Source organism: Toxorhynchites rutilus, chromosome 3, assembly GCF_029784135.1.
Source record: "Toxorhynchites rutilus septentrionalis strain SRP chromosome 3, ASM2978413v1, whole genome shotgun sequence".
Taxonomy (NCBI): Eukaryota; Metazoa; Arthropoda; class Insecta; order Diptera; family Culicidae; genus Toxorhynchites; species Toxorhynchites rutilus.
In genome coordinates this window covers 172420257-172446059 of record NC_073746.1, presented here as the reverse complement: position 1 = coordinate 172446059, position 25803 = coordinate 172420257, and the positions used below count along the sequence as shown (strand labels likewise).

The window sequence follows — 25803 nt, the reverse complement described above, 5'->3', positions numbered from 1 at the left end:
GCAAAAATAGTTATTAACGTTAACCCTGTCATGAAATGATTGTGCCAAAACGTACAACATCGAGTCTCTCTCGTGGTGCGCTTGCATATCACAAGGCACAGAGGCGCTCACCCGAGGCGTGACTCATCGAAGCGTTTGCATTTGGTTCGCTCTTTTGAAAATCAAATGGTACGGGAAGTGGTTAACTTTATTTCATTAAAAAGTGACCTGTTTTCTGATTTGACACTCTAAATGAAAATAGTCCTACGTCAAAAAAAACCAGCGGGGTTTGAGTCAGCAGCCGGCTGATTTGGCATGGAATTGCTCTATAATAAAGCAATCCTCCCAGAAGTGACGAAGTGACTTGCGTCAGTTAGATTATCCTGAGAAAGACAGACGCTTCGCGCGTTCATAGCAAAGACGTCCGTCATGAACTATTCGAGAGTGATTATTAACCCCCTGTACTAGCGCACTGGTCTCACAGACCGAAAAACTAACAATTCGTTGATTGCTGAGTAACAACTCAATGTTTTAATAATTCACAGTAGCTTCCTTATTCTTTGTTCGTCATCGTTTAGCTTATCGCATGTTTTGGTACGATGGGGACATGTCACTTTTTACTATTTTCGGTCTGTGACACCGTCGCGAGTATAGGAGTAACTTTTTTGGACAAATGCCTTTTTTCTATTTTAGGATATTGTTCAATGAAATGTATAAATTAATTTTTAATGTTGTAGAATAATTATTGGGTGTAATGCATAACATTATTACAGGACTATTCTTATTTGATTTTATTCCTTTTTGTCACCGGAAAAAATATAAATAAGAATAAGAACGTCATTATACGTGCAAAATCTTAATACAAATGTTTGACATTCGTATACTCGCTATATATATATATATATATATATATATATATATATATATATATATATATATATATATATATATATATAAAAGTCACACATATACACACACTTGTGAGAGACTTGCACTTGTGAAAGAATTGTAAACTAGAGAAATTAATCGATGCTTCATGGTTATTTTTTTACAGTTTTTGAACGTTTGGGGGATAAATTATTTTATAATATATGGGCTGAACTATATCGATGAAAAATCAAACCGCAGGATTTCCAGAAATGCTTTTATATCATATGTAATATGTATTACTACGCCCCATAAAAAAACAGGCATTAAGTCCACCAAGAACACTCAGAAAATATTTGAAATATGCAAACTTATTATTCCACAACCTTTATCATCTGCTAAATATCTAAAACAGCTATACCGACGGGGTTCTTATGTTCGCCCATCTTGTGTTGTTTTATTTTAAACTATTTTGTATGTGTAATAAATCAGTAACAATCTTTCAGAAATGATGCCAAATCAGAAAACAGGGCACGTTTCATGAGATACAAACAGCAAATACAGCGTTTGTTCTATGGACAATGTGGATAGAAAGAATATTGTAGTTTAAACTCCATCCGTTCTCAATTTATTGAGTATAGACAAGCTATTCGCGATTTCACGATTTCACATTCACGATTCATCAGTCACCCAGATAGCGAGCATCCGACAACAAGTTTTTCCAAATACTCATTCTCAAGGCTCAGAGTTTAGTTTAGTTTTCCAAATAGGCCTTTTTCAAAGCTGGGGACGAATGTACTGATAAGTTTTGAAGCCTCTATGATTTAAACCATGATCATCACAATTCGAGTCACAGTCTCGCTCTAGCTGGCAGACAGAAGTCTTACTCAATGCTGATATCAGATACAGCTGATTTGCTCGATACCAAGGAAGAATGGAATATACATACCGCACATAGTGGTGCAATTTTGATCGGTGGAGACACCGCATCGTTTTTCATGCCATCTGGTGGAAATTACTTCTGTATTTTTGCACTACAATACTTTTGCATCTGTACTGGGTGTACAGATGTACAAATTAAAATTTCGAAAACGAGAGCGTTACGTTCGGGGTGCAAGGGTTTGAGCCTTAATTCAAACTATTTTTTTTCCATACCTCAAAAACAAACATATTGAAATATGCTTGAAAGCTCATCGAAGCCAAGATTGATCAACGGATGATGCATATCTTCGGATGGCCGTAAAATCACTATAAATATTGTGCTCTTCCTGGCAAACCTCAGTTTCTATTTAGCAACCATGTTGAACGGATGTGAAAAATTTTTCGTTTCAGAATGCATTCAAAAAATATGCGCGAAGTAAGTAAAGTGCGGAGCTTGCACCGACGGGCGGAAGCATCGGTTTTCATATCGTCATGTGGAGGTTATTTGTGTATGATTGAATCATCCGTACGAATTGTTGATTTTATGCGTTATTAAATAGCTAACAAGGGTGGAGGAACAAATATGAAATCGTCTCGGGACGCACCCTGTCTAGCACGAGAAAAATATTCGCGATGCATACAGGGCTATGGAGTCGGAGTCGGAAGGAATTTCATTATATTAGGAGTCATAGTAGGAATCGGAAAAATTTTACCGACTCCGACTCCGATTTCCCAATAAAATCAAAATATTAGGATCATTAAATAAAATTTTATTTCATGATAAGGAAACTTTGATGTTAATTTTGTTTATTAATAAAGCGAACTAAATGGCAATAACACTTTGCAAAAAACATCGTGGAACTGCAAAATTCTCTACTTTAACGATATACCCATCCAGGTGCCGTCAGATTCATTTTATCATTTTGGAGACTGTATCATTGTAATGGATTACGACATTTATACAAGACAAAGATTGGATAGTGTCTGTGAAATCATAGTAGAAACTCTACATGAGTGAATTGTGGAAAAAGAAAATATAACTGTCTTCGTCTCAATTTATGTCGTAAATTCACGAACGAAAGCTGCGGTTTTGGGATGCAATGAAATTTTATCATTGTTCCTGTAGGAACGGTTAAGCGTAAGTTTTATTTATATCTTTTTCTAATTTGTGACGATCACTTAATAGACGCAATAAAAGCAAAAAAAAACAATCGGTTTTGTTCTTTTCAATTTTTCATTCACCGTAGAAAGACTGTTCTCTGTTTTGAAAATTGAAAATTGAAGATTTGACTAACGCAATCATGTTTTCACGAGCATTCTAAATTTTGATGTTTATTTTTATTGGCTAGAGAAATAAAAACCTTCTATTGAGAAACCTGGTTTAGAATTATTAAATTTTTTTTTCAGCAATAGTAAGAGCCGAAGTCGGTGTCGGGAATTTCGTCCGACCCCACAGCCCTGGATGCATACTGTGTGAGTAAATCTTGTGTATTGTTCTCACGAGAACAAAAATGAATCACTCATCTTCTGTTTCTACACTGTTTCTACAAATTCACGCTAACCCATCGGTCCTTTTCAAGGCCAACAAAATTATCTGCTAAAGATTTACTTTGAAAACATCGATGTACACTCTGTCCAACTTCTATAAGACCAGGTGATGATCTTGCTGATTTGTGTCATTGTAAACAAACAAAGCTTCAATTTATATTCTAGTCTGTAGGTATTGGTGACTACCATACACTGCATGATTTTCATATGTGTGTGTGCAAGCGCTGAGGGTTATCGAATGTTTTCGAATTTTTCAACTGTCAAGTTTCTATAAGAACAGTTTCATTTTCCGTTGTTTCAGTTGTTTTGATCAATAAATGTGGAAAATGCCGAAAGGAAAAAGTGCTCACAGAGAGAGAAGAAAGACAACTCGATGAATTTCACCCAGAAAATGTTGGTATCAGAGAAATTACTCGTTGGATTAGACGATCCTATCAAGTAGTGCTCAATTATTTGGCGAATCATCGAGGATACTGTAAGAAGAAGAGAGCTCCACGTAAATCGAAGTTCTCTGAACAGGATAAGCGAGAAATAGCTAGAACAGCTTTGAATAACTCAAAATATGTTATGCAAATAAAGTAATATTTCAATTTAAATGTTACTCAGGTGACAATTCGTCAAGTCTTGGTAACAAATCCTCACATAAAGAGGGCTTGAAAGGTTAAAGCTCCTCAGCTTACACCATCTCACATCGGAAGACGTCTGCGTTTTGCCAAAGTTTACATGAACCGACAGTGGGACATGGTATGATGTGACAAAGAATGTTTCCAAAACAATACATTTTGCTATATACCATAACGAAAAGTATAATATCAATGTATAGGTTATCTTCAATGATGAAAAAAGTTCAATTTGGATGTTCCTGATGATTTCAACGGGTACTGGCGTGATTTACGGAAAAAGGAACAGTATTTTTCAACCATGGTTTGGGCGGGATTCTGTGCAACTGGAAAGCTCGAAATAGATTTCACATCATTCAAAGATTACATACATGTTCTGGAATCCTCTCTCCTACCGTTTTTCCGTCGATATCGTCACAAAAAAATCACATTCCAGCAAAACAATGCTGCTATTCATAACAGAGAGGAAATTAACAATGGATTAAGGACCAAAAACTTAATTTTTGACCTGGCCGGCTCGCTCTCCAGACTTCCTGTTGAAAATCTATAGGAAGGATCCTTGTACGCGGAATCTACACTGAGGGAAAACGGTACACCACCATTGAGCTCAAGGTCGTAATTTCGGAAGAATGAAAAAATATCGAAAAATTCGTTCAGTAGAATTGGTAAATAGTATTCCAACACGAATTTACAAGGTTATTAGTCGAAATAGCAAGGTTGCCAATTATTGACATGTAAATCATCAGATGGTTTTGAATTTTTGATTGATAATACTTATGAATTTTGAAGTGGTCTTATAGAAACTGGACAGCTGAAATTATCATATTTAAGCACAATAAATGAACAAACAACTTTTTTGAACGAAATTGACGTGAAATATACTTTATTCTAAGCACTCAACGATGTATCTTGTTGAAATTCTAAATGTTTGTGTTGCAACGAAATAAAATCAGGGTGGTCTTATAGAAGTTGGACAGAGTGTATTCTAAAAAAAAACATCCGACGTAATCAAACGCGAATTGATTTTTTAAGGAGAAGAGTTTCATTCGCCCCTAGCCTCAAAAAAGACAAATTCGGAAAACTAAACTAAACAATCAGCTTTGAGAAAGGCTATTTCGAAAGCCTTGCTGCCGCTGTCATCTGATCGCTAACAGGATGATTGATGAATCGTGAAAGACCTATTGGTGATTTTTTCGATCGATCGATTAATTTTCGTTTCCGGATTGAAAATGCAGCCCATTTCAAGCCGAATGTGAAGAAGGTATATTTCAGCGATGAGAGCTGCGTTCCTCGGTGAAACACTAAAGGTAACAATTTGTATCGCAGGGGTACGAATAGATGTAGATGCCGCCATCCCACTATACTTCCGATTCGGTTCGAATTTGCTCTTGCCGCTCTGAGTGTTCTTTGGAATGCTGTTGGAAATGTAATTTTGCTAAGAGATACTGTAAACTACTTGAATATTCAGTTTCAGTATGTTTCAGTGTGCTCCCTTGGCCGAGTGGTTAGCGTCATAACTAACATGCCGGGTGTTCGGGTTCGATTCCCGTTCTGGTCGGGGGAATTTTTCGTCAAAGAAATTTCCTCCGACTTGCACTGTGATCACGCGTATTCTAGAGCTTGCCACTCAGAATGCATTCAAGGCGTGTTATTTGGCATAGAAATCTCAACTAAGTACTAATAAAAATGACGCAAGTAATACTACGTTGAGACGGCGAAGTTCCTCTAGGAACGTTAGTGCCATTGAAGAAGAAGAAGAATGTTTCAGTGTCGCTCTAGGAAGCAAGGAAGGAAGGTATTGAATTAGAGAGACTTTAAACTCTGAGAGTTCATTCGTCTCTACAGGAAGCAAGTCAACAACAGTAAATATAAATTCTGAGAGTTAATTTGAAAATCAATTAAATACATTCATAGGCCCTTGCCTGTGCTCCCAAATGTTTGTACTAAAGAGATTCATGCTGGAATTTCTATAATGTTTGTTTTTCGCCGGTTATAATTTTGTAGCCCTGAATTCACAATGCGGTCATATCTTGGGCATCACCCTTCTTTATTTATTTTGTTTTGCGGCTCGCAATACCATGACTAACACATGTTTTTGGCCAATCTTGAGAAAAAGGTTGAGTACCGCTGATTTACAAGGTGGTCATAGAGTCTGATCTTGACCCTATGACCACGAACGAAAAACACGTAACAACTGCATAAAATGTAAAAAAATATGTTTGTCTCGGGTATGCACTTATGGTATGTTCTGATTGATACACAAACAAAACCTCAATCCATTAGAATGTTTTTATGTTATTCCATAGTCCTTCATACTTTCATTAATTATATTCAGTTGCTTACATTTAGTTAAGAACAGCAAAGAAGTCGAATTTTGTTCTTTGTGTTGAGGAATTAAAAATTACACCGTTTTGAAGAGGCTGAACGTTAAAGCTGTATGAAGTTGAAGGAAAAATATTTCCCGGATTTTTTTATTCAATTATATCCTCTCCTTCAAAAAAAAATTCCAATAACGCCTAAAAAAGTACACAATACCAATATTTCAGCGAAGTTCAACTTTCGGTCTGTGACACCGTGCGCAAGTATACGAGTTATGATTTTGAGCGCGAGTACGGGAGGGTTAATGATTTATTCACAAAAAAAAACCTATAATGAAAGTTCAATTTGCGTCTCAATCACTTTGCTCTTATATGCCAATACCTGTCACTGATAACAAATTTCCTGTTGTCAAAACTGATGAAAGGGCTGACAAACGCCAGGAAATAAATTTTGAGAATGTGGAGATAAATTAAAAATATATCAACTTTCAAGTGTTGAATCGTTGTTATTCAATCGAGACCAAGTAAAATAAATTCATGTACCGGGAACTTAATTGGCGAGCAAACATACCTGCCGCATTGTAGATCGTGTTGTGCTCAAAATCAGCAAAATTCTCCATTTCACCGTTCGTCTGTCCGCTGCTACCGTTCGGAAGTCCGTTGCCCAGCTTCTCGTTGAATCCGTTGCTGAGTTTGTGATTGCTGTTGGCTTTCAGCCCATCGCTACTAGCATTGGCAGTGCCGTTGACGTTGACTATGTTTGCATTGCTGAAATCGGCCACAAAATCCGTGTCGGGCGTGAACTTGTTGGCGTTCGTCATACTGTTGTTGTTATTATTATTGCCGTTACTGGTTGTACTCGTTAATAAACCATTCTTCTGACTTCGCTCGAAAGTGTTTCCACAACCAACAGTACCATTCAATCGCTGGTGATGATTGCTGGAGTGCTTCTGGGGCGTTGGCGGTAAGATTTTCGGCGGCTCGCTGAAAAAGTTACTGTCATCCGGGGTGAACTGCTGCTGAAATTTGATATTTGTACTGGAGTTCGTGACCGATGACGATGTGTGACTGCTAAGTCCATTACTGGAATTTGAATTGGTTCGGCTTAGCCGCAGTGACGTTGGCGGTGTCAAAGTAATATTTTTCAGGGGTACCAAGTTCTCGGTACCACTTTTACTGCTATGGTTGATGCTACTGCTGCTGTTGCTACTGTTGCTGCTACTACTGACTCCATTGTTGTTCGAACTAGTAGTATTCGATGGGAGCGATTTCAACGGACTGGCAGGCTCTAGGTAATATCTGAAAGCAAAAGCATAAAAAATGTCAGAAAAAAAAATACATAAAATATAAATGAAAGTCAATAAATTATAAACGATAAATATTGAGCTTTTTGAAAAAAATCTTCAGAGTCGGTTTTCATCTCCTAAAACGAGATTTCCTATGAGGCAACACTGAAAGGCAACTTGTCAAGGATTGAAGGATTGAGTTGCGTATTTCGTTGCTTCGATGGAAAGACTGTGTGTACATGTTGTTTGAAGGCTAGGTCAGAACAACTCCAAGTCGAATTGACCGACTGCTGCTAAGATCATCTTCGATTTTTTTAGTTGACGACGACAGCTGATTTTTGATGAACCGTGAAGTATCAGTAGTTTTGATTGTCTGTTTTGCATAATGGTCCAGGAGGTGCACTTAATTGGAAATTAGCATTTAGAGATCGACAGTTAGAGCCCCCGCACATAGCAAACTTTCAATTGGCCGATAGTTTGGTCGATCTCATAGCATGTAGTACTGCTTTCTCATGTTCAATCTAAGGCGAAAAGATGCAAAAGTCTGCGTCATCGGCTAGCTTTGCAGTGAATAAATAACACTGTTTATCTTTTTCCTACTAAAGCACCGTGAATACGATTTTTTATGTGGATATCATCAACATCGTCAAATTCATAATAACTATGCCAATCATTGATATTAAAGCTAAGATTATGCTTTATTATGCTAAGGTTGAATTTATAAATTTAACCCTTTGCGGCCGTATTGAATTCCGACATGTGTGTCTTGATGGCCGCAATTTTTTTTACATGATAAAGCAGGGATGTATAACTTTGTGACAGGTCGGATTAGGATTACACAGGATTATATATGATTCGATTATACACAATTTTGGATTATATATAGTATATTATATATATATATATATATATATATATATATATATATATATATATATATATATATATATATATATATATATATATATATATAATATAATATACAGTTAAAAAAATTACATTTCAAATATTAATTAGAGGGTCTCCGTAGCCACATTGGTTGCGCGTTCGCTTAGTAAGCGATCGATCGTGAGTTCAAAACTCAGGACCCTCATTGACCATCTTTGTGTTGTTACAGAATAGCTACGTCCACGCAACTATCATCAGCGATGGAGATCGATCCACGGTCGAAATGAAGATCGATCCATCCATACAACTGCTCTGCTCTGCCAGACACATCGGGCTACTGTTCTATAAATAACTCAACAATGATCAATCAACTGTCTCCGGTGGTCCAACTGGATAATGGAAGAACAGAAAAGAATACTCTTACGTCTAAATGGCTACTGTGTGAATGTACCATATGTAATGGTATAGAAGGAATACTGGCGAATGGCAACTATGTAATGTGCTAATTATAGATATGATAACCATGTGACATGTACACGATTAAAATTCGGCTCTGTTACAGCTAAAATGCTAATGAGCCTTAAATAAATAAATGGGATAAAAAAAAAATTAATTATTTCAAGAAAAAAATTAACCTTTCAACGTTAAGGTGAAATTTAAGTGGCTATTATAAGTACAGTGGGATAAAAATCGTGTTTTTTTTAGATTTAGCTTGAATTTTTACCAGAAATTGTTTATATCTATATTGTAGCGAAATTAAGAAAGATAGAAGTTGGGTGTCAAAGAACAATTTCGTAGAGCGGTTAGAAAGCTTTAATTTAAAATAATTTTTTAGGAAAAAATAAATAATAACACATTAAAAATTGATAACTTTTGAGTTTTTCACTTCCAAAATGTTATTTAAAACAATCAATTTAGATTTTTCATCTTTCAAATGTAATCGACAAAATCGTCTTCCATAGCGTACTTCGAAACAAAAAAAAAGGTTCTATAACTCTGTCAATCTTGAATTCGAACATATGTGTAGAAAGATTTTTTTCATCAAATATGATCGTCTATCACCTCCTGATAGATTCTGTATAAATTTATTTTTCTCATGTGAGAAAATTGTTTCCTGGCTTTAAGAGGATGAATTAAAATTAAAGTCTTCTTTAATATTAAAAAAAATACAGTAAACATTCACTAACTGGGCGAAAAGAGAAGACCACTAATCGACATTCGCGTTTTAACTGGTCCGGCATGTTAAACGTCAAATAAAATCGAGGGAAACTTCAATGAATTGTTTGATTCGCTTAGTTCCTGTAATTGGATAAATAAAAGGATACCAATGGAAGTTTCGCATTGAGTGCGACAACAGGTATGACATATGATTTGAGAAAATTGTTTTTCTGTAGTTTAATCAATGTTTTTGTCGTGCGAAAATAATGTCAACTTTCATAACATTTAAAATTACATTCGAATGCCCCTCACAGCAAATCTTCCATTTGAATATGGCGTCGATTGTTTACGAAATTGTGCTTTTTAACTGGTCCAAGGACCAGTTAACGTTCGCCCAGTTAAATAGCAGACCAGTTAAACCAGGACCAGTTAGCGAACGATTACTGTATATGCATCGAAATCGAATAAAAAACATTTTTTGAATCATTATACACAGGATTCGATTATATACAGTGAAAAGAAATCCGAAACTGTATGTAATCTAGTGTGCCCTGTATTAGTATACTTCATTGCTGTGGTGGCTAAAAGCAGACAAAAGATCGCAAAGGGTTGATACAGATATCGATACAGATTTTCTGAGAAAAAAACACAGATAAGAAGATTTTTTGAGAACAAAAACACAAATTTTATTATGGCAGCCCTGGTGCGGACAAAAACTGTCTTCGACAAAGTTGTTACGTATGATAGAGCGCTCATTTTTATGTTATCAAAAATAGGGTGACCAAAATTGTCAATGAATTAAAAAATATAACTTTCTTATCGTCATAGACAGAGATAAACATTGTTGTAGCCCCAGTTATTTGTGACATCTATGAAGAACAAAGTGTTTTTTCTATCTTTTGAAATAACCGATATAGCGCTATTTTCTAGGTTTTCTAGTTTTTTTTTTGTGTTTGAGTATATTAAAATTGAAATCATGAATTATTGGGTGAAAAACCATCAATAACTTTGAGCTTTCTGCAGGATTAGGATATTGACAAGTTCTGCATCGTAAAATGTTGGTCTTGATAGGCTCTAAAAGTCGTATGGAGACAATTTTGATGTAGAATTTCAAATATAAAAGTTAGAGTGAAAAAAATAGTTTTTTCATAGTTACCCTAATTCAACTCAGATAGAAAGCACCAAAAACAATTTTCGATAATATTTAGTGGAATTGAGATATTGACAAGCTCTGCATTGCAAAATGTTTGTATTAGTAATCTCTAAAAGTCTTTCGAAGACAGTTTGCATGTAGAATTTAAAATATAAAAGTTAGAACAAAAAATGGTTTTTTCATGGTAACCCTAACGCAACCTAGAAAAAAGGCGCTATATGGGTTATTTCAAGAAAAAAAAAATTGTTGTAAAAAGATGTCACGAATTACTGGGGCTACAACATTGTCGAACTATGTTAACCTCTTTCTATAAAGATAAGAAAGTTATATTTTTTATTCCATCGACAATTTTGGTCACCCTGTTTTCGATAACATAAAAATGAGCACTCTATCATACGTAACAACTTTGTCGAAGACAGTTTTTGTCTAGTGAATAACCGTCGAGCTCTAAATGCTAATTTTCACTTAAGTGCACCTCCTGGACTATTGTGCGTTGGAAGAAAAATGCAGCTTAAGCACAACGAATGCTTGTGGAAGTTTATGGTGACTCTGCACCATCGGTAGATTTTGTAGGGAATGGTTTTGACGATTTTAAAGGTGTGATTTTAGTCTTAAAGAAAAAAAGCGCCCAAGCCAACCGAAAAAGTTTTAAAGCGAAGAGTTAGAGCAATTAATCGATCAAGTTCCGTTTTAAATGTAAACACAGCTTGCGACACAAAGCCGATGGATAAATTCGAAAGTAAGGTAGAAAAACGATTATTTGCGGCCCCCTCGATTTTAGAAGGCTGACATATTTTTTCCAGGAAAAGGATGAGATATAAGGAGAATGTAACAATGTTGATGATCAAACTCAATTCTTAAATCTATTCGTATAGTGTATTTATATTTCAACTCATTCTACTGTTTATAGCAAGGAGATGAACTACTCGCAAAGAAAGAAAAGAAGGGTATAAAGATATAAGGACAATCACACACGAAGATCGAAGGCTTTAAGGAAAAAGATATATTAGGGACATGTAATCATGGTCTAACCGAACCAACACATTTCTCGCCGGCACATTGAGTTGTCTTCCTCGGGCCCGAAGAGAGTTTTCTAAATTCGATCTGGCGACCAGATACACCTCGCACGACCAAACAACGTGCTCGATGTCGTGATAACCTTGGCCACAAATGCAGAGATTGTTGCTGGCATGATTGAAACGGAAGAGTAGTGCTTCTAACGAACAGTGATAGGACATGAGTCGGCAGAAGGTGCGAATAAAGTCCCGACTCGATTACAGACTTTTGAACCACGGTTTTTGGTTAACCCTAGGGATAATTGAGTGAAGCCACCGGCCCAATTCATCTTCGTTCCACTTGCGTTGCCAGTTAGCGATGGATAAAACATGATAAGATTTTCTGGATGGGTCCCCCCACGAGGTGTCGGTAATTGTACGAAGAAAATTTATTCTTTGTTGATATTTTTACATGATACCTAATATGGGACCCCAAGTACATTTAGAGTCGAACCATACCCCAAGATACTTGAATGACATAGCATGAGAGATCGGTTTACCCAAAAGTTGAAGCTTTGGGTTTGCTGGTTGGCTTCCTAGAAAAGACGACCATCTCTGTTTTTTCCGTGGAGAACTCAATCCCTAGACCAATGGCCCAGGTTGAAAAATTGTTCACAGTAACTTGTAAGGGTTCTTGCAGGTCGGATTCGTTTGATCCTACGACAGACACCACTCCATCATCTGCAAGTAGTCTTAGGCTGCAATTTTGTTTAAGGCAATTGTCAATGTCGCTTACGTAGAAGTTGTACAAAAGGGTGCGGGTCCTTACTTAGGCGGGACTTACTGCCGAATCCCCGTGAGAAAAATTCAAATGTTTCTCACAAAGCAAGTTATATAACATATTATTCAATAGAGGCGACAGACCCCGAGAGTTTAATTTGTCTGACAAAGCCTCTATTGAAACAGAATCAAAGGCCCCCTTTTATGTCCAAGAATACTGAAGACATTTGTTTTTTTAGCGTAAGCCATTTGAATTTCTGAAGAAAGCAACGCAAGGCAATCATTCGTCCCCTTTCCTCTTGCGGAATCCATATTTTTTGTCTGAGAGTAGGTCATACGTTTCAATCCATCGATCAAGGCGAAAAACCCACGATGTGAATATTCTTTGTTTCCATTGTTTTCATTTCCCATGTTTCGAACCACTTTCCATCATTCTTTCATCGACGTTTCTCGTGACTAACCTCCCATGAAACTTCGCCAATATTCTTTGATCAAGTTTTTAATTTTTTTTTTATCCCATTTATTTATTCAAGGCTCATTAGCATTTTAGATGTAACGGAGCCGAATTTTAATCGTGTACATGTCACATGGTTATCATATCTATAATTAGCACATTACACAGTTGTCATTCGCCAGTATTCCTTCTATACCATTACATATGGTACATTCACACAGTAGCCATTTAGGCGTAAGAATATTCTTTCTGTTCTTCCATTATCCAGTTGGACCACCGGACAGCGGAGACAGTTGATTGATAATTGTTGAGTTATTTATAGAACAGCAGCCCGATGTGTCTTGCAGAGCAGAGCAGTTGTATGGATGAATCGATCTTAATTTCGACCGTGGATCGATCTCCATCGCTGATGATTGTTGCGTGGACGTAGCTATTCTGTAACAACACAAAGATGGTCAATGAGGGCCCTGAGTTTTGAACTCACGATTGATCGTTTACTAAGCGAACGCGCAACCAATGTGGCTACGGAGACCCCCAGAAAATTGTTTTTTGTTTACGTTTAAAAATTCTCAATGGTCTAGGATTTTTTCTTGATGGAAAATTTCTCGACATCTCTGTATGGGGGTACTCATTGTCTATCCAAAACTAGGCTGGCGATTGGACTTATGCTCTGGTGGACCATTTGGCTGCAAGGGCCTAGTCGGGATCGTATCGGCTCTGTGGCGGACAAGACGGAGTATTGGCTTCTCTTTTGATAATGTAATAAACAATTTTTTTGAATTTATATCTGTAAGTAAAATCAGTTCGTTTTTTTTGTTAAACTGATTTTAAAGAAAAAAATATTATCTTTTAGATAACTCGTCTTGCTCAAACCTTTGTAAGGGAAGGTGGCGGGACCTTCATCAGCATCTTTAAAAAAAAATGGTTCCACGTTTCCGAAAAACTTTAAATGCAATCGATTTATCCTGATAAAGCTTGGAACATTGGCTATCTCACCATGGATTGGGAGGCCTTCGACGAATAATATACCCAGGGACTCTGTCGTAGATCAAACGATAAAGGAAGTTATACTCCTCCAATGGCGGTAAACCATCTCTGGAATTGATGGCTAGAGCAATCGCGTCCGAATATTCTTTCCAGTCAATGTGTCCTTGAAGGTCATATGTCATGTTTATAGATTCAGAAGAATTTAACCCAGTGATGATGAAAACTTTGATTGGCAAGTGATCACTACCGTTGGGATCCTGGATTACATTCAACTTGCAATCTAACGATAGTGAATTCGAGCATAGCGAATGGTCAAGAGCACTTGGGTTAGCAGGAGGTTTCGGTACATGTGTTGTTTCCCCAGTGTTCAAAACGTTCATATTGAAGCTATTACAAAGGTTATCATCAACAATGAACGGTTGTCGTCTTACTATTCCCCTCAGACAATTCCGTGAGAGTTGAATTCTCCCAAGATCAATCGTGGCTCAGAAAGAAGTGAGCACAAGTCAGCAAGTTGCTTGCGGCTAACCGCAACTCCCGGAGGCCAATACAAGCTGACAATACAGAGGCCTTTGCCTCTGATGTTTGCATGACAAGCAATAGCTTCGATCCCTCCCATAGGTGAAAGGTCAATTCGAAAAAATGAGTGGCACTTATTGATCCCCAATAGCATCGCTCCGTATCTGTCATCACGGTCTAAGCGTTTAATATTAAAATCGTGGATAGAGAGATCCTCTCTCTAAAGGAGCCAAGTTTTGGGCAGAGCAATAACATCACAATTGAACTTATGAATTAAAAATTTAAAAATTTAGGGATAAGACTACGACAAATCCGCTGTAAAACAGTGATATCTTCGACCTCTTCATTTAAATTAGACATCAAGAGAGATAATCATGTGCACCCAGTGCACCCGTGGCCGAGTGGTTAGCGTCTCACATTATCATGCCGGGTGTTCGGGTTCGATTCCCGTTCTGGCCGGAGGATTTATCGTCAAAGAAATTTCCTTCGACTTGCACTGTGGTCACGCGTATTCTAGAGCTTGCCCCTCGGAATACATTCAAGGCGTGTTATTTGGCTTAAGAAATCTCAACTAAGTATTAATAAATGACGCTAGTTAATGCATTCGTTGAGACGGCAAAAGTTCCACAGGGAACGTTAACGCCATTCAAGAAGAAGAAGAGAGATAATCATTGCAAGGAGGGGCCATGTTCGCATCAATTGTTGCAAAATTGTCTTTAATACTGGAAGAATTGCGGTGTCCATGGTTCTGATGGAGTCGGAAACATTAAAACACGTGGAGATTTGATCCACAAGATCAGACAACTTTATGAACCCCGATTGGGGAGTTGTACTTGACGGTAAAATAGGGACAGTTGGGGTTTTTGATGTCCCCTCGAGTACTGGGTCGTTTGAAGGTGAACTATTCCCACGGAAGCCAGGAGGAACCTGATTTTGCTTGTCCGCTGAACTCGATATTTTAAGCAAGCTAACATGGGGTATCACCGATGGTACTTGTCGTTGAACTTTGGGAGTGGACACATTTTTGGGCCGTTAGCTGTGTCCGCTTCCATTTCGTCAACTGGCAACGTGGAGAAGTTGGGCCAGTGCAGCGCTCTTCAAAATTTTCGCAAACGTGCGTTTCGAGTGTTCCTTTAAAGAGCGCTTCTGTTTCTCCCAGCGACTCTTGTAAATTTCACAAGTTGAGAGCACGTGTTAGGTTCCTCCGCAATATGGACACTTATGCTCAGTCGCACTGCAGAATTCGCCTTAATGTTGCTCTCCGAAAGTGGCACAGCGCTCCTTGTTGGTGCAATAAGCTGATGTATGATCAACTGACTTGTATTTTTGGCAAGTCATGTTCTTTGGCACGAAGAATCGCACCGGCAGCCTCAATTTGTCCACCATAACGTAGTCAGAGAGGACGAAACCAGCGAAGGTCACTCGAAACGGATAAATTTAGTTTTATCCCCATCATGGGAAAGTTTCCCAAGTTGGCGACAATCCAAGATTTTTACTTCCATTAAGGGGAGCTTCTTGAACTTGCATACTCCTTATATTTTTATTTGTTCGCTCGTCAGACCCGTTTCAGCAATCACCCCCTCAATTTCTACGTTATGGGAGGGAATGAATGTACGATATTCGAGAGTGAAATGCTCATCAGCAACAATCTCGTTTGCGTGTCTCCGGTTATTCACGGTAACTCGCAATTTGTTCGGTCTAACCACGGACGGACGAGATAACACGCGAGGGAGAAAACAACTTCGACTGAGAAGGGAAAGGATATCAACTTCGTTAACCGTGAGCGAAACCAAGAACAACGCGACTGGCTCCTACAAGCAATCGGTGAGGAATGAAGCGAAGAAATTATGTTCCATACGAATTGAAAGCGAGAGAAGACGCACGATGATTTTGCATCCGAAATGTTGCCTGAACGACACAAAAGGAAGTCTTTTTTTACACAGCCAACCAGCAATACCAACGCTGAAGTCGAATATCCACGGTGTCAAAGTAATGCTCTGTATTTGATTGGATCAAAAGGGTGTGATGAGCCGTTAAACCTGGTCAAACAATCAATGAAGATTTTTACAGGCAACAATTGATTCTTTCAAAATGAGCTATTGCGGAAAAACGTCCAGATCATACGACTAGATACGAGTCGATGATATTTCATCATGATAACGCGGCTACCTCGCGTTACTGTTCGAGTTGAAAACTATTTGTAAAATAGCGGATGGAATTTAAGACCCTTTCTTTAGATAAATCGAATCACATATTTGATTAATTAAATTCTGCGTTCTTTCTTGCAAGTAAATGGAATGAATTTGTATGGACGTATGTTCATGTATCGTGAACTTTCGACATATGTGGCAGAAGATTTATCGAACGACCAATGTTTTTTTTCATATCCCTTGTCACTTTTTATTTGTGGTTAATCTCGGAAGATGCTCCACTCACCTTTTCCTTTCGTACTTGTCAATCATGAAATCTCGATGCTCCTGCTTGATGGCTCGCTTTGGGTCCCACAAGCCGAGCCAAGTTCTGTTGCAGGTGTCATTGCCGTTCTGTCGTACGAAGTCAATCTCTTCCTGCGTGAAGGTAGCCATTGAAATTGACTTGACACGATGCGGTGGAGTCAGTCCGCGTCTAGAAATAGAAGTGAGCAAAAGGAAATACATGATTAGTTTTAATAGAACCGATGTTGGATAATGTTATGTATATTTTTGACGAATTATTACTAGGTGAAATGAGAGAAGTACCAAAGAATTATACCATCAGTGTAATTTTCATGTTGAAATTCATCATCTGTTTGCCCTTTTTCTTTCCACTGCCAGGAAGCCGCATGAGGGCGTGACTTTATTGAATGAATTATTTTGCAATGAACCATGTCATCCAAATCGATGGAGAATTAGAAAAACCAAGAGTCTAGTACACGAATTTTTCCGAAATGATTCTGCAGCGACGTGACGTTATTTGGCGCAAAGAACCCTTCCCTATCCGAAGAGGTCACAAAAGTTTTGGGGTAACATATTCCACGGAGAATCATTCGAGCGGTTTGTAGATTTTACAAGATGCTGGTTCTTCTTCGGCCAAAAAGTTAGAATAACGTTTTACGGCCCAGAAAACGACGTGAGCTTCGGTTGACTCTTTCCACCCAAGACCGTTTGGGAATGAGATGAAGACGATGTTGACGACGACGATGATTATGAATGCTAGTGAAGACAATGTTAGGCGATGGCTAGGAATTTAAAACAGGATGAAACAAAATTTAATTAAAATTTCGACTTAATTTCGAGCCTTCTCAGAGTTTTATATTGTCTTCTTCGGGCAAACAAACACACACACAGCCGTCGCCCGTCAGCAGCAATATTTATATAATAGCGAAGCTTCAAAATGGACCATTTTCCCGGGGTTACCGATGTACAAAGTCGGGGCCGGGTTGACAGGAATGGATGTGAAAGAATGGTGGCTATTATCGCGAATGGCATAGCATAGGACAGGTAATGTCGCCTGCCATGAAGAAAATAAATTTCGCATGCCGCTGTCTTTTCGTTAGAGAAGAGACATAATATTGCAATCTAGCATAACAATAATGGGAACGAGCTCATTCAAATAAATCATACTGCTGACTCCTATGAATTTGGTAAACCATCTAAATCCAACGTAAAGATAATCTCATATATTTTAAGATACGAGAAAAAAAATCTTCGTACAGCGCAATGATCTAAATATACCGACAAAATTTATACATATAAAAAACAAAAATTTAAATTAATTAGAGCAAAGTGGGTCTCGAAGTAATTTTTTTTTTTCAAAATTTCGAAATGCCTGAAAATATATAATTTTTTTTGTACCGCCAAAAATTCTGAAAAAAAATAGATATACCTAAAATAGACGTAGGAAGAAATTTGAATACAAATTAGAGTAGTACTGAATCTCAAAATAACAAAACAGTAAAATTTAATTTAAAATAAAAGTAAAAATTAATTTAATAATTTTTTTGATGAAAACATTGTTTGAAATTATTGATCGATACACCTTAGCAAGATGTACTTTCAGTATTTTTTTTTATATTTTTGTCTCAAAGCTTTTGAGAATGGCGTGAAAAAAACGAAAAGGTGCATTTTTCACCAAAGATCCTATGTTGTACCATATATGAACTCAAATATATGGTACTACTGTCAAAATTTCATATTTAGTACCCTATACAATATTTTCCATACAGCTGGAGATTTGGTTTGGGGGCACTTTTTACTCCCGTACCCAGTCAAGCCCTTTGAAAATAAAAAAAAAATATTTTTTGTACCACGCAACACTGAAAAAAACACATGTATCTAGAAAAGCCGTAGGAACACATTTAACTCTTTGTGGTCGCCTGTCTGCTCTCAGCCTTCTTGAATGGCGTTACGTTCCCTTGTGGAACTTTTGCCGTCTCAACGAATGCATTAACTAGCGTCATTCATTAATACTTGGTTGAGATTTCTTAAGCTAAATAACACGCCTTGAATGTATTCTGAGGGGCAAGCTCCTGAATACGCGTGACCACAGTGCAAGTCGACGGAATTTTCTTTGACGAAAAATCCCCCGGCCAGAACGGGAATCGAACCCGAACACCCGGCATGATAATTTGAGACGCTAACCACTCGGCCACGGGTGCTCTCAGCCACCATACCTTTCTTACCGTTCTGGTCGTTTGTCTGTTCTCAGCCACCACAGCAAGAAACCATGCTTATCTTATGTTTTACTCAACCAATAATCAGTTTATGCTTTTCCTAAACGAAGCTTGATGTCTAGTGAACCTATTAACGAATCAATACGGTGCTCCCATGAGTAATAGATAACGGTACTCAATATCAAACAAACCAGTCATCCACACAAAACAAAACACATTGTGTTGAATGCATAGGAATGTGGGATAAAAATCATAACAACAGAACTTAGCCATTGAAAAACTTTGGTGTGATGGAAAAGATTGTTCATAAGTTTCAGAACTACTGTTTAAATGCATGTCTCATATTATTTGAATAATCGCATAAGTGTCTCAAGCGACAAAATCTTTGTTCATCTGAATTGAAAAGTTCTGATCATTTCGGATACGCAGAAATCATTATTTGAGTAACTACTGGTTCAAATTATGTTGAAGTAGATAGTACATATACATGGCGGACGCGATTGTATACAGTCTCTGATTTCTTTTCACTGTATAGATATAATCAAATCCAATGTATAATCGAGTCAAAAAAACTTTATTTTATTCGTTTTATTCAAGTGTTTTTCGTTTTTCGAATATAAAAGAAGAATTTGATTTTTGATTCATCCCCTTAAACTCAGAAAACACCTTTCTCACATGAAAAAAAATAATTTATCCAGATTTTCTCAGGAGGTGATAGACGATCATATTTGATGAAAAAAATCATTCTGCGCATATGTTCGAATTTCAACAATGATAGAGTTATAGAACTATTTCTTTGTTTCGGACTCTGTTGAGTCAAGCTGGCTCTACATTAGAAAATACGCTACGGAAGACGATTCTGTTGCTTTCGTTTGAATAATAATTAATAATTTTGAGTGTGTTATTTTTATTTTTATCCTAGAAAATGAATTTGATTGTTTCTGTCAATTAAATTGAAGCTCTCTAATCGTTCTACAATTTGTTCTTTGACACCAAACTTCTATTCTTCTTAATTTGGCTATAATATCGATATAAACCATTCCTGGTGAAAATTCAAGAAAAATCTCCCAAAACCATGATTTTTACCCCACTTTACATGCCTTTGAAATAAATAATAGCCTCTTAAATATCAACTTAACGTTGAAAAGTTACAATTTTTCTTAAAATAAGTCATATTTGAATTATTTTTTTTTTCAAATTGTATGTAATCGAGTCCAAATTTGTACATAATCGAATCACATATAATCTAGTCCGAACTGTATATAGTTCACAAAGAAAAGAAAAAAAATTGTGTTCCTCATAATCTTGCATATGTCAATGCTTTTTCAAGGAAAAATAATTCCGACCAGTACGATAACCATGCCCAAATTTAATACGACCACAAAGGATTAAATATGAATTAGAGTAGTACTAAATCTCTAAATCCAAAAGAAATTTCTTTTCAAAATTTAAATTTTTTTTAGTACTTCAATTTTTGATGAAATTTTTTTTTATCATTTTTCTTGATACATTCTAGTGAGATGCACATTCAGTATTTTTTTTCAAATTTTTGTTTCGACGCTTTTGAGGATGGCGTGAAATAAACGAAAAAGTACGTTTTTCACTATAGATCCTATGTTAAGCCGCCAAAACCGACAAAATTTCTTATTTAATATCCTATACAATATTTGCCATACAGCTAGAATTTTTGGTTAGGGGGCACATTTTAAGCCTTTACCCGGCCAGGCACTTTGCATTTATTTCGTATTAATCTTAGATCATTTAACCATAGAAAAAAATCATTTGAAACGTGAAAAAAATACTGACTATTTCGTTTCCAAAATTTATATTGAAACCAAGTTATATTCTCCTTTAATGTGAATTATCTACACTTAAGTACTAAATAAATCGTCTTGATAGCATATGAAAACATCATGTTATGTTCAGATCTAATAACAATATAAGAACATCGCCAATCAACACGTTTGTCAGTGGAAATTTTCTTTTTTTTGCGGATGTTTTATATGATCACTAACTAGCACTCATCTGCTAATAGCCCTAAATAGTTGTGGGTAATTTCTCGGTTTATAATATACACAATAAACTGAAACGGATGCAAACGGAAATTGCTGCCAATCAGATTGAATCTTTCCAGTGGCAAATGGTAGATGCAAATCACTCATGCAAACACAAGATTCACGAATCGGCTAACCCCACTGACTCTTATAATGAGGGCTTGTTTGGGAATCCCGACGACGAGTAGACACGTTTGGTATCACCCAAGTACCCCGTAGGATATGCGCAAAAAGGCATAATATCATATATATAATTTTATCGGCAGTAATTTGCTATTTCCGTGATGAAGTAATACATGTGATATAGGTACATTAGGGTGGCAATGGCCACTTACATTTTGTTTATTGGCAAAAAAAATTATCTGTGCAAAATTCCAGCTCAATCGGACATGATTTAGGGGTGCTTCAAAGCACTCAAAATTTTTATTTATTTTTTTCCACTCAGGCTAAGTTTCAAAAGGTCGAATTTCGGCCAATTTTTTTTTTCGAGATAACACTAGGTCTCGACGTTTTATGCATATATTTGATTTTCCAAATTTCTTGTCCTGAAGCTCATTTGTACCTTCAGCCGCTCGAAAGTCGTAGGACTACACCAACTACATCAATTTGATTCCCCACTTCGGGACGATAGTATTCGGCTACTTCTCTTCAGTCTGATCGGATGGTTTTTAGTGTCAGATGTACCGTTCTGAATCATATTTCGGACGCTTAAGCGTTTGATGCAGAAAACAGATCTAAACTTTTTGCACAGGTATTATTTGGAGGATATTTTTAATAAATTTGTTCAATACGCTTTTAACCTTTCTAGTTTGGTCCCTATTCGATTGAAAAAATTAAAAAAATCATCGAAAAAAATGCTTCTCAAATGAAGTGAATAAGAATCAATCTTCGGACACTATTTATAAAAAAAATCAAATCTCGAACAGATTGAATTCAAATTTCGGACACTTTATTTTGTAATTTTTTGAACGAAAATTACATTACACTTGATTATATTTTATAGTCAACTGCGAAACACTTACAAAGCAATCACAGTAAACTGTTCACGATGATAACTGATGAAACACGGGAGAAATTCAAATATTGATGAACGGGTAAATTCTACGTGTTCACGCTAAGCAAACGTCAAACACAAACGATAATAAGTAGTTTTATCATATTTTTTGCCGATTGTGTTATAACTCATTTGTCAGTAGTTCTCATATGAAATGATTGTGAAACCAAGGGATTACTCTAAAGAAGCAATTGTGATATTAATTTTATTGTTATATCATCAGTGCATTAAGCATTTCAAGATATTAGAACAAAGTGTCCGAAATATGATTCAGAACGGTACAATTTACAAGAACGTGTATTTTTAGTGAAAACGTATTACTCGAGCAACCGAAGCCTTAATGGAACTTCGTCCTCTTATGGTAAGAATTTCAACATTTATCGTCGTCGATTACTTCCTCTGTCGGTACGTGAAAGACCGTTGCTATGTTGATAAACCACAAAATTTGGAGGAACTTAAAGAAGAAATAATTCGGATTTTCAACAGCATCGAAGTCGTAATGTTAGAGTTGTGCATGAAGAATTTTATTCACCGCTTAGAACGCGTTATCGAAAAAAGGGGTGGGCACATCGAAAATGTCCTAAAATAACCTTTATTTTCGTTTTCTGAAAACAAAAATCGGTTCACTTTTGTAGAAGTTATTAAAATTTATTGCGTGAGCGTTTAATCTGAAAGAACCTGTACATAGAATGAACGCATAAAAATGTACATCGTTTTAAACTCTCGAGTAGTTATGGAATATTTTACGAACAAATTTTTATCTTGGTGTGGGTAGATGTAATGGACAAAAACATCGGGAACAAATAAAAAATCGGTTACTCCCAGTTTTTTTTTTCAAAGTAGCATCTTTCAATACAGCGATGTTTTTGTTTGAATGAAAATTTTCCCCTTCGCCTTTGTGGATTAATTGATCAATAAATAATTATCGAAAGGCAGTTTCGAAAACTTAACATAAAAAAGTAACATAACTATGATTCCGAGTAAATCGAACTCAAAGTTTGAAGCTGTGGGGTTTTAGTAGCTTTCAATTATTCTCCCCAATTGCTTTTCTACAGCTCTTAGTTACTCTTAAACAAAATCGTGTAGTGGTATTATTACAAGAAAAAAGCCTCTTGAAGGTAATCAATAGGATTTCACGACTGGCTAAGTGTACTTGGTCCACTCTGACTGAACCAAAAAATATTTTTCAGAGACATGATCCACTATGACTAATCGATTCGATGATGAAATCATAGTATTTATTTAGTACGTAGTCGACGTGGATTTTAAACTGAAGAATTTCCTCCACTATACCCATAGGGGAGAGGGGGGCACATTCGAACACTTTTTTTCCTTGATTTTTAATATTTTTTGTAAACTTAAAAAAATCCTGAATTCATCCTAGTTGTCATTTGGACATCAATGTATCATATGAGTGTGTTAGAGGTGTGCGTTGATGCGGTTACGAATAGTTTATTCGAATTTTTGAAAATTGCCTTTTTGTCCGAATGTGCCCCATGTGTGAGGCAGTTTCGGACAGTCCTGGGGCATTTTCAGACAACGAAAAATAAAATAAAAGTTTTTGGTGGTGTAACTGAGGTGGTGTACTTAAATTTCTAAATCGTTCACAAAGGAATTAGGGAAATACTTTCAACTTCAAGCTCAAAAGTTTCGAAACGTGTATGAAAAAGGGCACTGTGTTGTTTTCGTAAGTAATAAACGACCAGGAGATGTCAAACCGTATGACAGCTGTTGGTGGAAGGGCTGTTAACTTACTTATATTTTTAATTTGGTTGAAAATTGTACCACTTAATTTTTACAAGTCCGAAACTGCCCCCCTTTCCCCTACAATAAAACAAACCGGTTTAATGGCTTGAAACGGTATTTTATTTACCGAAAATAATCGATTAGTATGTATTTCAAAGTAAAAATTCTTGATTTAAAAAAAAATCAACGAAAAACGTGATTAACGTGATTTTGAAAAAAAAATACTTGCAGTCATAAAGACCACGGTTGGGTTTGAAACCGATCATGAAAAATTTAGTGATTTTTTTTACTCTCTGGCACTCAGTTCACTCTGCCTGAACAGGATATAATAATATATTCGATCAACTTTCTAATTACTATCAAATGTCTGAGAAGCACATACATTGTGTTTCAATATGAGTCACTTTTCCGTGATCATTAAAGGGCAAAGGGATGAATGTTCTGATCCAACATTCCATTTGAATTTTCTTCCGTTTTCTTCACATTTGAATTTAAAATTAAAAATGTTTATGGCACCATCATACGCCAATCTTTGTTAGGAAGGTATTCTATTGTAGAGGCACAAATTTTGAACGTTTTTTCGACCTCCGAATGAATAAAATAATATATTATTTAATTATCTATTATTTCCTTATTCGTTTATTATTTTTTGACAATATAACAAGAACTAGGCAGAAAAAAATATATTCAAAATTAGAATAGTTACAAGCTGGCGAAAATTGCAACCGTTTGAAAACGAAATTTGCTTTTTTGTACGTTTTTTATTATGATTTCAATTTGATTAAAATATAAAATTAAAAATATCTTTATTTTTATTAGTTCATGCGATAGAGAGATGTAGGAAGGTTTATTTTAGCCAAATTTGGAATAAATCGGTTCAGTAGAATTTGATATATCGTGTACGTGAAAGAATTTCGGAGAAAAACGCCTTTGAAGTTTTGTGTCAAAGCGATACTAGATGAAATATCGCATCAATGAAATGGCTGTAACTTGGTAAATAATTGGATTTACGAAAATTCCTTTCTAGGACATATTTCAAATGTCTAAACCTTAGAAATATGAAGATAACTTAAGTCGTTTTTTTTTCAAATTTCTTAACTAGAATAGTTCCCCAAAAATAAAAGGGTTTTATAATAAAAATGTCTTTTTTAAATATCGAGAAAGACTACTTTGAGCTTTAAAAATTTTAATTTTAAAATCAATTTCTGAGTAAATTTTTTAACGGTTATCTAAAATGTGTTTTTCCTAAATAGTTCATTCATTTCCCGATAACTTTTCCCTTTGCCGCACATTATATTTCAATCAGACATCTTCATATCGTGATTGTTTGCATACAAGGTCAATAATTCTGGATAAGCCCTCATAAAGAATCAGCCGTAATTAATCATCATTGATCATCTGATAATGAAAATTGTAATTTTAGGTAGTTGCCGCCATATGAATAAAGTTTTAAAAACAAGTGAGAGTTGGACGAGGTGTATCAGCCTGCCAGAGCTCATGGTATTCCACAATCAACGCTCATCGGCCACATTATCGGTGAATGCTCACTAGGGTGCCAATGAAAATGGTAAATCTCTAAAAATGACCCTAAAATTTCAAAAAGTTACATCATAAAAAATATTCACCACCTCGAAAAAACATCCTATGGCAAATATTAGCTCAATCTGACTTAAGGTAGAGTGGCGCAAAGCGGCCAAAGTTTGAGTGTTTTTAAAATCAAAAAGTCACCTAAGGGGGGAGTGGGTTCGGGGTTTTCGAAAAAAAAGATTTGATACCAAATGTCTTAAAATTGCATGAAACGTCGAGATCTAGTGTCATCTCGAAA

The 25803-nt window shown here is 36.3% G+C and overlaps 1 protein-coding gene across 6 annotated transcripts in view; it reads right to left on the bottom strand.

The window, feature by feature from the left end:
* Positions 1-25803, bottom strand: part of LOC129775621 (uncharacterized protein DDB_G0283357) — a 166655-nt gene that overhangs the window by 25583 nt on the left and 115269 nt on the right. For all 6 annotated transcript variants that reach the window (XM_055780579.1, XM_055780578.1, XM_055780576.1 and 3 more), the window contains exons 3-4: positions 16910-17098; positions 6825-7552 (exon numbers count right to left, since the gene is read on the bottom strand). In XM_055780579.1, coding sequence (XP_055636554.1) covers positions 6825-7552; positions 16910-17098 — 917 coding nt within the window. The remainder of the gene's footprint in view (positions 1-6824; positions 7553-16909; positions 17099-25803) is intronic.